This window comes from Solea solea, chromosome 21 (genome assembly GCF_958295425.1).
Source record: "Solea solea chromosome 21, fSolSol10.1, whole genome shotgun sequence".
Lineage (NCBI taxonomy): Eukaryota > Metazoa > Chordata > Actinopteri > Pleuronectiformes > Soleidae > Solea > Solea solea.
In genome coordinates, this window is record NC_081154.1 from 13,892,117 (window position 1) to 13,908,718 (window position 16,602).

General features: G+C 38.6%; 1 protein-coding gene across 1 annotated transcript; it reads left to right on the forward strand.

Annotated features, from left to right (window-relative positions):
* Positions 1-6,996: 6,996 nt before the first annotated feature.
* LOC131448631 (C1q-related factor-like) lies at positions 6,997-14,201 on the forward strand. The gene is made up of 2 exons (XM_058621241.1): positions 6,997-7,867; positions 12,527-14,201. Exons 1-2 carry the CDS (start codon positions 7,220-7,222, stop codon positions 12,704-12,706), a joined length of 828 nt encoding a protein of 275 aa, XP_058477224.1. The 5' UTR covers positions 6,997-7,219; the 3' UTR covers positions 12,707-14,201.
* The last annotated feature ends 2,401 nt before the right edge of the window (positions 14,202-16,602 follow it).

Below are 16,602 nucleotides of genomic sequence, written 5' to 3' on the forward strand. Positions count from 1 at the left end.
AACAAAAGCACCTCCCACTTCCACACAGGCAAGGTTGCCAGAAATCCGAGTGCTCCCTAAATTACGTAATAGATTCTCATGCCCTAAAAAGGAAAATATGTGTCTACCGTTTGTGAGAAGGAGATTCCAGCAGCTGTAAATTACTGAGTCAGAGCTGAACCTAGACCTGCGAATGACTAGAAATCATCTCTTATAAAACAAACATTGCCAATAAACTCAAATCACCCTTGAAAAATTGTCCATAAAATAAAATCATAAATATCTCTTGGACTATTTATGTAAATGACTCATCTGAAGATAATCTATTGCAGTCTAGACTCAGTTAATCTTCATTTGTGAGTGCAGAATCAGATTCAGATTTGTTACATACAAGGAGTTTAATTGGATATACAGTAACAAGAAAATGTGAGTAAATAGTAAAAAACGTAGGATCAGCTAAATAAAATGAAGGCAGATTAAGGAGATAAACAATCGCTTTACAAGAATGGATAAAGATAAAACAGTAAAATATAAATTTGAGATGTAAGAGTGGAAAATACACAATAATAACATCTGGAAAAGTGTGTTTACATTTGTGCAGCAGTTGCATGTGATGTCAGGTGAGATGTGCAAGGGATGTGCACATTACTGAAATGTTAACATAATGTGTTCCTAATAAATTATCAGCAAACAACATGACAAACCACAAAGTTGTTTACAAAACACTGGATGAAGCTTTGCCAAGTGTCCAAACCATTTTTTCCCAGTTCTTTCTCCATCCAGACCTTTAGGATTGAAAACCAACTGCCAAAGCAAAGCAGCTTAGGAATTCACACAGAATCCCATGAGGGTCTGCAAGGCAGCGACCCATTGCCTAAAAAGGAAGAGACCAAAATGGAGGAATCGAGGAAGTTACTGTGTTTGAACTCTTTTGTAAACAGACAAGGGGCTGATGTGATTTCACATTTATATAAGGAGTTATTGGTCCAATGTCAGTGCAGGAGCCACAGATTTCACAGTTATCTTGACCTTCAACTACAGGCACACACACATTCTCTGACACATATGGCTTGTGTAAATATGGAAACAAATCAACAAAACCTCTCGTTCACAATGTAATTACTCGCAGTTTATAAATTTTGTTTTATACAAGACAAAAGCCAAGTTGAGCATCATTCTCCATCCAGCATCCCAGACCTAAAATGTAGCTGTGTGAGAAGAAGAGTTGGTGCTGCTCTTAAAATATTACTTTTGTTGAATTTGTTGTAGGGTGTAATCATTTAAACAAGATGTATCCTAATGTCAAGTCACATCACTTATAATGTTTAAAACATTTAATAATACAGTGAGTTGTTATTATATTAACTGAGTAATTGAAGAAAGTCTTGATTTTTTTTCAACCGGCATCTCCCTAAATCCAATGAATGCACCGTCTAGCAGAGTCCACCCTGAACATAGACATCAAAGATGTCATTTCCTCAGCTCTCAGGTTACTCACAAGCCTGTCCTCTGTGTCCATGTTGGAATGTGAGCAAGGCTGCTCACAATGGGTGGTCTACACCTTTCCTCATAGTGCTACTACTAAGATGGTGATCTGGCATGTTCCTGCTGCTGCATGCAGGCAGGAGAATGTCCTGAGGGCAAACACAGAATGCAGTCAGCACCATAAACACACACTCATTCATCCTGGCCCAGGCTGACTTCTTTTGCTTTCCATAAATTCAGTTGCGTGTGTGATGGTGTCCACAGTGAGCTGTGGACACCATCCTGTGGTCAAAACAAGTCAATGCAGGTAAGTGGACAGCAACTGGCAGCGCTCAGGCCAAAAATGACCCGCCAGCATCAGCATCTGGCCCGGCAGATCATTTTAAAAATTTAATTTAATCCAAAATTCAGAGCCTTTATTGAGAAAAAAATGAAGTGATAGGGAACTCACAGAGGTTCTGTTGCTAGAATTGACAATTGACGATTGTTCTAAGAGTAAATGTTCGTAAAATAACATAATTAGGATCAATCCAATCCAATCCAATCCAAATGTATTTCTATAGCACATTTAGAAACAACAGAGTTGACCAGAGTGTTGTACATCACACAAATACATAAAATAGACTAGATATGAAACAATGTAAACAAGAAAAACAGAATATAAAACTCTTGTACATGAAGAAGGTATTTTTCTGCAGACCTCAGTGATCGTGAAGTACTGAAAGAAGAAGCTGTAATTCTCACAAATCAAATGATGCACAATAATTATTAACAGTATGAAAATGGTAAATATGGTTTGTTCAGAGCATTTTTTTCTCACACTTTATTCCCGCATCTCACACACATTTGTGTCTTAAAAGAGTCTTTGTAACAAGCTGGTGATAAGCACACTCACAAATGACTGAAGACGTTTTAAGACACTGTGAACAGACGGTGGCAAATTTCTGTTACTTTTTTAAACGAATACATTTACAACAACAGTCAGTCCTTTTTTCTGATATATTGTAATATGTTAAAAGACCACACGAGGGCTCTCAGGTTTGTAAATGGAGACACATGTTTACAGATGAGTGAAATACTGTGTGTGTCAGATGCAGTTACTTTTTGAAATGTAAAGAATATAAGAAAGATCTTTAATTTCTGCTTTGGAGTGGCCTGGTGTTAAATATATAGATTTGTTTGGACATATTTGTGACTTTTTTCACATATTTGTGATTTGTGACAATTTTGATGCATAATTAGTAAGTTTTGGTCAATTATTTTTCTGTTTTGTGTGTTTGTATCAAATATTTAATTACATTTCATATGTGATATGGGTGGAAATGCACATAAACAATGCACTTTGGGCTGTTTTGTTTTTGATTCTCTCCATTATTGTCATTTCTCTGAATTACTGATGTCATCAGTCGAAGGGCGTCAGACAGAAAGCACCGTTGGACGTGTGTGACTCACACACTCAGTGTTATTGTCATGTCCTGTGTCAGCAGTGGCCTTTAAAAACATGGAGGACGCTTCTCTCACAAAATGACAGTCTGGTTATAATGATCTCATGAAAATGTAATGACTAACACTTTCACGCGTATGAAGCTGATGTCAATGTGACCTGGGTTGTTTACAGATGATAGATAAGAGGAACCAAATAAAATTCTGTTGCTTTTTTATCTTTTTGTTATTATCAGTGTTCCATAAGTATCTAATTAAATGTGAAAGCTAAATATTGAGATGTTTTGGTGATGGATTTGTGCACAACAGGTATTAATAAGCATTAATCCCGCAAAGACTATATGCTTTAGTGAAAAAGCTTAATTTAAAAGCTTTAATTCATGTTTTGGAACAAACCAACAATGAAAATTGTGTTTCAGCATCCTAATTGGAAATGAACCAATGTGCTTTGTAGTAAAAGGTATTTATTCAAGAAATCAGGTAAGAACATTAATTCAGTGTAGAAAAGATTTAATGAAACAAACAAATAGGTCGATGTTTTTGAACCGAGCAGAGTCAAATTTTGAATTTAAAACATTTAAAAAATCTCAAGTAAATCAGTTTCATAAAGTTAATAGGGAATAATTAACACATTTTTTTAAATGACATAATCATGTGAGGGCATTATATGGTGGATATATATCTATCTATATATATATGTCATGGTATATATATATATATATATATATATATATACACATACATATATATATATATATATATATATATATATATATATATATATATATATATATATTTAATATGAAGGTTGTATTATGGTTACTATAGGCTACCATCAATGTAACCTTCACTTTCACATTTGGGAATACGATTTAGTCATTTTCTAACGTTATTAACAAGCTATTACTTGGTGATTACTTTATAAAGAAGATGATATTCACATAAATATTAACTCACCCATTACAAATGATTACCACACTACCATATTACCATCTAAAGTGGTAGCCCAGATGAAAATATAGACTATAGATTATATGTAAATGTGACAGTCCAACTGACTGCGACAGTGCAGATATATAATAGAACTGTTAATTTTCTTATGCAACATAATCCTGCATCTTTAACAATAAACAGTTGGTATCAGTCTTTAGGTTGAGGTTGCAAATGAGTGCAAACGCAAACAAACACCTGAACAGAAGCTCAGCAGTTAAGACATTAAGAATCATAAAGCAAGATGGTATAGAACAGCAGAGCTGTTAAGACACAATGTAACCATAATATACATGTAATTATCAATTTAATTTACCTACTGCCACAGATTAATATGATATATCTCTAAATAATGATATTGAAGGTTACTTTACATTTGTGTGAATGTAACAATGAGGTACATTGTTACATTGTTTTATGTTGTAGGGTTTCCCAGAAACAAAATCCATAACAATATAAAATGGATATGGATTTTGTTTATTCAGCTCAAATTATCCTTTGAATAATTTTAGAAAATATTTTTCTGACTCTCAAAGCCTGTCTGTCATCAACAAGTGGAGGAGCGACCTGAGGCAAATGTGTCTGTCTAAATTTACATTCTTTATTAGACCATCTGTTATTGCTGCAAAGTCGCTGCAGGTCATATTTTAATCTGTGCCTTCCATACCTGACTCTCTGACTCGTCAAGGCAAAAAAAGCACAGGTGTAATTACAGATTTCCATATGCAAATAGAAAAAGCAGCATTATTTTGGAGTCCAGTCACTTGTTATTTCAGATCGTCATTTTTTACGCTGCAGTACAAATGTGAAAACTGCAGTGCATCATTTGAAACGGCTTGTTGCATATATTGAAACTGAACTGTTGTAGATATAGTTTATGATGTGAGAAAGTAATGTAGATAAACGAGTATTAAAAAAATTTAGTAAGGTCAAATACTTGATAGTTAATTACTTTTTGTTAGATTAGATTAATTAGTAAACACCAATTTACTATTGGTGTTTTAATATGAATAGAAGATACAGATGTGTGTAGTACAGTATATGCAAATGTTAATTATTCATTTGTTGTGGTTATAAAATGTTTTTTATCGTTTTTATTTACCCTTTATTTAACTAGGACAATCCCATTGAGATTAAGAACCTCTTTTTCAAGGGAGTCCTGGCCAAGATAGGCAGCAGCACATACGAAACACTCAACGGTTACAAATGTACACAGTTAAAACAGAAGCAGAAAACAAATAAAAAGAAGATCCAGATTAAATTTACAAGCCCATTATGAAAAACAAGTGCATGCAGTGGGGTCAGCCTCAGATTGGATTTGAAAGCGTTCAATAACACTAGTTTTATATGTGTAGAAATTAGTCCTAGTCATAATTAGTCATAATAAAGCGTAAAAGTCAAGTAGTGTAATAACGTTAGATGAGGAAAGGCAGAGATCGTCTTTGATTTAGAAGTAGTGAAGGGCTTGGTTGTGTTCTATTTCTTTGCTGGACCACAGGTGTATACTGATGGTGCCACAACCAGAAGTTTCAGCAATGAACGAGGTGAGTAAAAAAAAAAAAAGAAAACTTTCAAAGAAATTTTACTTACAAATTCTGAAAGACCTCTTTAAAAGTTTCTGAGCAGGTCACGGTTGGACTGTACACTCCTGAGGCCATTTTTAGATACACAGGACACCTAATAAAGCAGCAGGAGAAGCATCCAGAATGGTTTTCTGCTGCTGTTGCTTCAAGGTTTGACATGTTGTGAATTCAGAGATGGTCTTGACCATTACTTCATGTCTAAATGCATGGAGTTGCTCCCATGTGTGCACTATAATACATTTTGAGGTGGTCAAATTTAAAAATGGTAGTTGAAATGAAACACGCATCAACTCAACTTTTCAACACAGAAGGTACATTTTCTTTTAACTTGTGAAACAAGCATTAACGTCCACATTACTTTGGCTCGTAATTTCTATATACGTAATTAGTAATATAAGCAATTAATTTAAGTTAAATGTGAATATTAAATTAAAGTGCAATTTTGCAAGTTTGTCAGCTGGCTAACATCCAACTAAATCAACATAGAAAATAGAAAATAAATATTTATTCTTCTTTTGGCTTCAGGTTCTATTGAAACAAAAAATGTTTTACTTAAAATCTTACAGACTTGAGTAAATGACTGTTGCCCTTGAGGAATTTATGTATGAAAGAAATGTATTGTATGCAGGGCTGCAACTCACAATTATTTTCATAATCGATTAATCAGTTATTGATCGATTCTTTACTTCCTTGATTCATTAAAACTTGTTTGCGCCATAAAAAGTCAAAAAATGTTGAAGTGTTCATCAGTGTTTACTAAAGATGGAAATGATGATGGTCTTGAATGTCTTGTTTTGTCCGTTTTACTGACTTCTTAGTTATGTGGAGCAAGGAATCCAGAAAATATTCACAATAAAGAAGCTGAAAAATCAGAAAGCTGGTTCTAATTATTAAAAAGACACTAAAATCATCGATTATCGAAATTGTAGACAATTCATTTAGTCAACGATTAGTAATCAATTAATGGAATAATCGTTGCAGCCCTAATGTGTGTTATCATAAAATGGCCATAATATGTCAAAAAGTTCAAATAAAATACTGGCTTCCTTGATAACAACAGTACAACCAGTATTTTCACAATCTAAACGTGGCAACCTCAAGTCTGCAATTTTCTTCATTTGGATTGCAGTCCTCGTTTTAAACTCTAGTTGTGTTCACATAATTGTGAAATGTTGTGGTTTGTTGATAAGATATTTGTATTGATAAGCAGCTGAAGCATGAGATACCTGATAAAGTGGCTGGTGAAACTAAATGTTTGGACTGTCTGTCTGTCTTCGTCACTCAATAACATAAATCCACTGATGATGTCCCTCCCGTCTCTGCTCACGCCTTTGTCTTCCCTCTCTGTTCACACGTGGGAGTAAGAAAGTGTTCTTCTCATCCCTGTCTCTTTCTCCTCCCCTTGCTTCTTTTCCTTTTTTCTCTCAAGCTGTCTTACTCTCTCCCTCTCTCCTCACTCTCTCTCTCTCTCTCTCTCTCTCTCTCCTTTTGATCACTCAGGTCCCTTGCTCCACTCCCTCTCTCTTACTCCTACACGGCTCTGTCACTCACTCACTCACACCAGCTCTCCCTGGGCACCATCACCGCCATCGCAGATCCTCTTCAACTCTACATTTTGCCAGGTGGACGCACACCCTGCAGTCACCATTCCCACCCCCGAGAGTTCCACCCTGGCAGCGCAGCCCCTTCCCCGGCTGAGCATCGGGCGGAAGACCCTGGTGGCAGCTGCTGTGGGGGTCATGCTGGTCCTGGTCTTAGTGGTCCTCATCCCTGTGCTGGTGAGCTCTGTTGGCACAGGGGACACCGATGACAGTGCAAGCCACTATGAGATGCTGGGCACCTGCCGCATGGTCTGTGACCCCTTCCCCAGCACGGGTGCGACGGGCAACGGTATTGACGCGGGCACAGACACAGCAACCGTGAGTCTACAAGTGGAAGATGAGGCACACATGATTGAGCAGAGCATCGTCCCACCACTGCCTACCTACAGTGCCCATGGCCCTCAAGGCAGACAAGGACGTCCTGGCAAGCCTGGACCCCCAGGACCACCTGGAGAGCAAGGTCCACCAGGACCCAAGGGACCACCGGGGGATGGTGTGGACGTGGTACGGACAGGAATATTAGGTTTAGGGGGTAAAGGGGCCGTCAGCACAACTACTTACAACACCATGCCTCGGGTAGCATTTTATGCCGGACTACGGAACCCTCAAGAAGGCTACGATATTCTGCGGTTTGATGACGTGGTGACAAACATTGGGGGGAACTATGAGGGTGCGACGGGCAAGTTCACCTGTAAGATCCCTGGTACCTACTTTTTCATCTACAACGTTCTGATGAGGGGGGGAGATGGCACCAGCATGTGGGCGGACCTGATCAAGAATGGTCTGGTGGGTAACATTTTCTTCTCAAAAACACATCAAACGTAAAGTGTAGAATTTAACAACATTGACTATTGAAGTTGCCTTTTGCAGCTGAACATCTCTCACCTTGCCTTTCCCTTTCTAGTATGTAGGAGAAACTATGGTAGCATTCAGTGATCAGTAAAACTCAAAAAGGTCCTTAGTTTTTGATGTAAATCAGATCATTTCACACATTCAGGTGATTACACTGCCCCTAAATCTTACACACTGGACCTTTAATAAATGACTTATTGTTGAATGTAACACATGGAAAAAACAGTTTCTCAGCAAACAAATGGTAAATGAAATGATCCTCTAAGTTATGAACCTTGAATAATACACGGGAATGAACTTGCATCAATTTGTTCAGGGAAGAGTGTAAGCAGTGTGCGGGCAGTCTGAATTGAGTAGTCATGCGTTCACGTGGCAGTGATTTCAGGTCAGACTTAGTCTGGTGTTGTATCGAATGATAATCACAATGCACATTGACACGCTACCAGATTGTGTATCAGTGCATATTACACACGCACCGATGCACACGTTGAATGAAGAGAGTGGAAAGAGCGCAGCGCTATCTCAACTCCGCACACATCAAAACACAGCCTGAGGTCGTGGCTAGTTCAAAGCCGGTGCCCTTTGAAATACAACAAACTTCACGCAGGCACGATGTGCGGATATGTGATATCATTACCGGGCATTGCAATACCAGAATCATGATGTTTGCTATGTTCATGGGTAATTTCATAATGTTTACGAAGCCCTAGGTGATGAAAGTGATCAAACAACGTAAAAAAAAATAATCTGAGCCTTGACATTTTCCTGCACACACCTCAGCCACAGTGCAGTACGACATGAACACCGTCAGTCAAACACCTGTGCTTCCTAAAATATGTGCAAATGTGCAATTTACTCAATTTCCTTGGACATTTTAATGCAATAAAAGTATAAGGACATTGTACAGTTTATCTCAAACTCTTAAAAAAAAACTTTTAGCACCACTTATGGTTCCTAAATCCTGGTTTTGCTTTGCCGCATCATATATTTTATTGTAAGTACTTTGTTTTTGTTAAGTGGAACACAGCCAGGGCTGTTTCTCATTTTTTTGTTGTTCTCTTATGGATGTACTATTTTATTTTACTGCACCACCTGCCCGAGGGACGACAGATGTAAATGAATCAGTGGCTATAATCAGATATAAAGAAATGAAATAACTGAATTATAGATAGGAACTATTAGATATTGTGGGTGTTCATGTTATTACTCTTGCACTAACATTAAGTGTAGTGACTAAACTACCTCTACTCATTCTTCCTCCTGACAGAGGCACACTGTGTCGTCAAGGTCTGTTCTCACACACTTTTTTTCCCTTCACTTCCCACCACAAAACATTTTATTTTCCACCCACAAAGTTAAAAGTGCATAAACAAATTTAAAAACTGGCAAAAAAGCATCACATATACGGCCCATAAAACATCATCTGAACCAAAGAAATACAGCAGATTATACTGCAGATGCAGTGTGAGAAAACTGCAACCAGATATATTTAAATCACGATGACTCAGTCAGTGTTGGGTGACTATTGCATCGTAGATAGTTCCATAAACTGCATTCCCACCTCCTAATCTCTGCACTTTCTGCTCTCTTTAGTCGACACTGCCAACGTTGATACTGTGCAACACCCAAGATAAACTTTATGGATTTTTATGGACGACATAGGTAGCTATGACTGATGGAGTAACTTACAACTTCTAATAACAAACGTATATTATGTGTTAATAGTTAAAATAATCACAATATGGCAGGCAACACTCTGGGGATCACTTAAAGCTGGAGTGTATAATTGTCATATATTATGTAATCATTTTATGTCACAGGTACATTCAAGTTCACACAATGCTGATTAAGTCTATCAGCTCCACATGACGCTCTGTGTTTCTCAGTATGGCAGTGTTTAGATCTTGTGATGTGATATTCCCCCGCTGCACACAGGAAGTGAGTGGTTTTATGTCAAGACAGAAATAGGTAACAGCAATGTTGCACCCGCGAAGCAAGACGACTGCAAACAGGTCGGAGCATGAATGAAAAAAAAAACAAAGAAGGTTTCACTTGCTGCTTCAAAAAAAAAGGAAACCCTCCCTCACGTAGGATTGTACGCAGCATCCAAATAATCTAATAATAAACAAAGACAAAACAGAGGCAGAGTAAAACCCAAATGCATAGTTACTACATAGTATTTTAAACAAGTTGTAAAATGTAACTCAAGACAACATTCACAATATAAGTGGGAGTCAAAATAAGTGGGGGTTGTTGTAAATTCAATCAGTGGGCCATGAAAAGTTTCCAGATTTATTAAATAAAATGATGATATATATCAACAAAAAGTGAATGAATTTCTACTTTGTACTCTGAAATATATATATATTTATAGTCAAATTATTCCAAGGAAAGACATGAGGTATTCACCAGAATTCTTTATTTATATTTTCATTTTAATCTTGTAGGAGGTCCTTGGCCAAGAAGAAATTGATAACCTGTGAATTATGTGTAAGCGGTGGACATTGTTTTGATGCAGTGGCGCTCAGGGTAGACAACGGGGAGGGAAGAGACTTTGAGCCGCATTGTCCTCATGTGTCACAAATCCATCATCATGCTGTCATCTGTGGCTCAGCCGCTCGTCTCAGACCCTGAGGCCTCTTGACATATGCGTTTATACTCCATTGACACTAATTAAAACTCCACATTCCTGTTGTGGCTCTGTCTTATTTTATAACCTGTCGCCACAACGCCACAATCTCACCGAAGCAGAGATTACACTGTTGCAGCCTATAACAACCAACCTGGCAACCCAGATGGGCTAAAACTTAATGGGGCTGTGACCGACAGTGGCAACTTCCCACACAAACTCACAAAAGAGATTTATCTAAGAATATATCTAAATGATGACACTTGAGTTTGGGAAAATGTGGCATTTTCAGTGCTCTGCCCAGAGAAATAGGAGAGGAATGTATGGTGAGGGTTAAATAGGATATACTGCCATCCTTCCTCCGAGGCAGACTGACTCAAACCTGACCCTTTCAACTGAGTCACGGGAGGAGAAGCAGGATATTCACCACAGGGGGGACACACTTACACAAAGTCAAACTCTCTAAACTTCAGTTTGAATTTCTTACAAACCTCCTTTCCTTCAAGTACGAATACATGTTCACTTATATGTTGCATATCAACAATAAAAACCTGTGAGCCGGCAGAAGTCTCTATTTCATTATTCACCAACAACAAGCAATAGAGAATTTCCATTAACTGATTCTAATGATTCAGTGCACCAAAAACAAGCAGTCTCACGCAGCCGTGCAATGACGACTATGGTACTATGAAAAACAACGTGTCTCACACCAAAACAAGTAGAGTAGAGTCGAGTATAGTGCTAGAACTGTATAATGGAGAAGTGCCTTATCAGAGGGAGGGTTTGTGTGGAAACTGCAGCAGCGCAGGGACAGGTGGAGGCCAGAAGCAAATGAATAGCATCAAACTGGTAGCAGCAGAATTCACTTCTGGAACTTTTCATGGACATGTCTTTGATGACGCGTCCATGATGCATGTGATGCAATATCACAGGAAGCCACACACCCACTCAATTGCCATTTACAACTCCCACCATCACGAAGGAGATTCAAAAGTATGAAATGCAATAAAGCCTGCTTCAGCAGAAGCCTAATACACAACCTTCAGCCATCTCCACTTTAAAGAAAACACAGCCATATATGTAATGCATGTCATGTGTCTGATCTTTTCATGTCCTATATGTTTTCCTGCTGTGAGATGTGCACATGTACAGAACCTGTGAAAACGAATTTCCCCAAGGGGGCAATAAACTAACTCACTAAACTAACTGACTAACTCTGTGTTTTCAATCAAAGTCCAATCTGTCTAGACAGAAAAACCAAATCACCTCCTGTGGGCAGAGCAGAAATGTCACAGGGTGACAGGATATTTAAATATCACTATACTGAGAAACACAGAGAGGCATGTGAAGCCGATAGACCTAATCAGCGTTATGTGAAGTGCATTTGCCATTATCTGCTTAACCCTTACGACACAGACCATTTCAGCTGCTTTTCTTCCCATTACAGTATTTACAGAGGCTGAAAGAATGTGCAATGTAAAGTGTCTTATGTCCTTTTTTTTCAGCACAACCTCTGCAATAATAAAATAAATCAACACACCTGAGTATAAAGTACTCAAAATGTTTAAAATTGGATTGAAGTTGTGCAATTTTAAAATATGTCACAGTTCAAAGTTCACTTGGCTCGTTTTTATGAACAAAAAGAAAAGAAAAATAATCTAATTTTGTGACTTCTCCCCAACTATTGCTACTTTATATCACGACTAAAAATGCGATATAAAATGAATCATAGCTTTGACTCAACAACACAAAAGAAAACACATTTTTAAAAGCCTGAATATGTGACCTACAAACACACACCCCAGGATGTCCATATAAGGAGTTGTGTATTATTCCCAAGGCAATTTACCATGGGTTAAGCAGTGACTTAATTTGTTATTATGTGTCTGTTTAGTCTGAACATTTACATTTCTTCATTTGCTTTCCTTCTCAATGTGTGTGTGTGTGTGTGTGTCATATCACAGGTCAGAGCCAGCGCCATCGCCCAAGACCAGGACCAGAGTTACGACTATGCCAGCAACAGTGTCATTCTTCACTTGGATGCTGGCGATGAGGTTTTCATCAAACTGGACGGTGGCAAAGCTCATGGGGGCAACAGCAACAAATACAGCACCTTCTCAGGTTTTATTCTCTATGCTGACTGAGGACTGGAAGAGGATGAGAGATCAGACGTCACAGTGGGGTCACAGTCAGAGAAAATTCACTTTTCTGACTTTTACTTGGCTGTCACAGAAAAGTTCATGTTGCCCGTAGCCACGGATCCACAGTCAGTGTTTTTACAGATGTCTGCGGTCGGGACTCGTGGCTGTGTATCTATGGCTATTGGTAACTGTGCACCTCCTCATCCATGCGTTCTCTTGTATACAGGATGCCTATGTGCCGCCATTCAGATGGACACAAGCCTACGTCACAGTGTCAGTGTCACGCTGAGGTGCCGCAACAATTCTGACAGTGCCGATACCTCACCTCGTCTTTGAGCTGTCATTTCATATTTACAGTCTGGGAAAAATCCAGCCGCTGTCGTCGTGGTGACTGCGGTGTTTGTAAATGTGCTGTGTAGATTTGTCGCAATTACGTGTTCTCATGCTGTTCGTACTATAACATATTGTGCTTCAAAACACCGATAGAGAGATATTTGATCAAACACGAGGTTACGATTGTTCTGGCAGTGTCATAACATGTACAGTGTCTCAGTGTGAGTTGAAAAATAATGTCATACCAGCCCATTACATTTGGCTTATCATTAGTGTATAAACTGTAAATCTGATATTGGTGTCTAAACGCAGTCAAAGTATTATAATGGATGTAATGGTTATTAATGTGCTTACATTATTTATTTATTTGATTCATGCATGCAACACGTGTTGAAATGTTCTGTATGTTTCCACAAAAGATAAAACGAGCTACATCATGTGGGCATGAGGAACATCTGTTGATGTTGCTTTTTTTGAAAATGTTGAAATGATTTTTTCATTTTTGCATTTTGTCATGCACTATCTGGTGAACGTCACTCACCTCGGCTGTTTTTTTTTTTCGATCATCTCTTCTTATCTCTCCTTCTCCAGCGAGAGCAGCCTTCAGTGCTGCAAATGTTACAGGCAAAGGAAGCAGTGATCGGTGAGGGAAAAAGAGCTGTATTAAATGCCAAATGGAGCACGAGATGATTCTGTTTCACAATCAAAAGGTTTTTGTTTTTTTCCTCTAATGGCTGTAAAGATGCTGAGATATACGATGACAGGAAGTCAGCGAGCGGGTGTTGGAACATATCAAGGCAAAGCTTAGATCAGAGTCTGAAAGTAATCCAGGGCAAATTAGGCTCCACTGTGACTGTGACAGACAAGGAAATAGCTCCCAGGCCTAAAGTGTAAAAACCAATATATTTTATGGCGTTATTATGAAATGCTTTGGACATAATTCACCTTTGACATGGACCATGAAGAGTCTCTCCGTCTCTTACTTAGTTGGAAACACGGAGTTAAGAATTCAAGCACAAAAGTTTGTCGCTCTTGATGAAGCGGGTCAAAATGCACTGTTACACAGTCACTGATGCTTAGACAACTGAATTACAGCACTGTGTTATCTGTCAAAATGATTGAAAGTCAATTAAATACAGCAATTTGTTGTACCTCACGTCAAGAAGGTGCTCGGTTTTCCTGTGTACTCAAACTCCCTCATTCTTAAGACTCGAGAGAAGTTAAATAGAGACTCTAAACTGACTGTAGGTGTGAATGTGAGTGGGAATGGTTGTTTGTCTTTGTATGTTTGCCTTGTTATTGACAATCCAAATTGCATACTGCCTCTCAACTAATGCTGGAATTGGCTCCAGCTCCCTGGCAACTTTCAATATGGATTAATTTGTTGTAAGCTGAACATTGGTTGATTAAAATGACAGAATGAGACTAGAGTGCCATGTGTGCTGTGCACAAGCATCTTGTCTATTTAGTTGCTCTTTGAGCTTGAGATCAGGAAGCCCGAGGGTCTGAACTAAAGCTTGTCGTAAGACAACAGTGTTCCTCCAGACACAATTAAGTCTGAGGCTCCGATGCCTGTGCAGAGGTCACCCAGCCACGGGGCAGCTGAGCGCGGGCACAGACTGTTTCTTCCTCCCAGAATGTGTGAGCACATCGTCAAATTAGAGACTTCATGTCACAACGTCAAAGGCATTTGCCCTCCGACTGCAGAGAACAGTTTTCACTGCTGAAACTACTGAGAGTTAGTAAACAGTGCAGGAGAGTCTACTTTTCCTGAAGTCGACGAGGAGAAACAAACACACCAAAAACTTTTCTTATGTTGAAGAATCTTGAGAAGACCACAAAGCAACAGCTTTTATTTAGTTACCCTTAAGAGTTCCTTATTAACTTGTCCCTTGAAGCAGAAAATCCCCAAAACTGCTGTAAAAATATTCTATATTCACTTTTTTCCACTTTAAATGAGCCAATCTTTTGAAACTACTTCAGCCTGAAATATACATATCAAATATTAATTATATTTTTGAGATTTTAACCCATTAAAGGCCAGTATGTTTAAACAAATCCCCTATTTTCTTTTATATATAAAAAAAAAAGAATTCCAATAATCTCAATATTTTTTTTGCAGTGTCAGATTAAAAAAATAAATAAACTGACTCATTTGTTCCTCGTGGCAGAAAATGTCATAAAAATATAAAATATTAGACAAAATGACTTGACAATAAAAAACAGAATGGCACAAAATGTCCCTAGGAACTTGAAAGTGCAACTAAATTCACAGATCCATTATAGATCAATGAACACCTCTAACATGTAGAGACGTTGTAGTGATGAGAGTGAAATGGAAGTGCAACTAAACTCATTTTGTCTAAATTTATCAATTTAGACAAATTAGGGATGAGCTGATCTGTGTTAGTCTGATACTGGTCAAAATTTACTGGCACAAATATCAGAAAAACAAAAAATAATGGCCCATAAACCATCAATATCCCAAAGTGTAAACACTGTACTAAACACACAGGCTGAACAAGAGTGATATCAGTCAGAGAAACAACGTGAATAAGCCAAAAAACATCTGTGGGAAATCTTTGTCTCATCATCCAAAACCTGGACGAGCCTCAGTAAAAACATTGTGATTGTATAAGCAACATAAAAAAGCCTCCTCTCCCTTGAGGGGGGGACAGTGATTTTGATGGTGACGTTAGTTGAACAACCTCCCCAACAGGACACTCTGGGGCTGACACTAATTTGTGATGAAACAGCATCTGGACTGTACATGACGCTTGAATGTTTGACTCACGTTTCATCTCATACGATTCCCAACTTTAAGCAGATCCAGAGTTTGGCGACGCGTCTTCCTCTGACAAGTGCTATAAGCTGCTTTCTGTTCAAGTAAGCTTCATCATTTGGACTTGATTGCGGTGAAAAATGAACATGTTTTTTCAACTTTACTCTTTTTCATCGTGCACAAGTGGAGGAATTTGAAAGATGATGTCTCTTTTGCAGACTTATTTTTAATTTAGGTGAAGGAAATTCTCACTCATTCATTGCCACCCGCCTCCCTATCAGTAAACTGAGCTTGACATTTGCAGGGGGCCTCACTGGTGAGGCGCGAGGCTTATCAGGCTGCAGCAGAGTGCGCCTGCACCCTCGTGGGTCCGTGTGTGTGCGAGCGAGCGTTTCGGTCAGCGTGTTGGGTCAGTGTCCATGTGTGTCCACACGTTTGTTTGTGGCTGGCATGAGACAGGGGGAATGGTAGGTTAGGAGAGTCAGAACCTCCTCCTGAAATGTCGGAGGTGACGTTAATGAGCACTTGCCGTTGTTATCTTGAGCATCTTCACTTAACTCAACGGGGGGGCAGATTCAAATTAGAGATAGATGCTTTCACTGTCGGGCTAAATTGCCCCTCGTGCTCATGCATACTTCCTCTCTCTAAATATACGGCACAGCCACCTGCGAACTATTTCATGCTCCATGTGTTTTAGTTGACCGAGCATGCACCTAAGAAGATGAAGGCAACAACAATACTTTCTGTTTTTCGGCTGCACAGATAATCGTACATATCTTAAAGA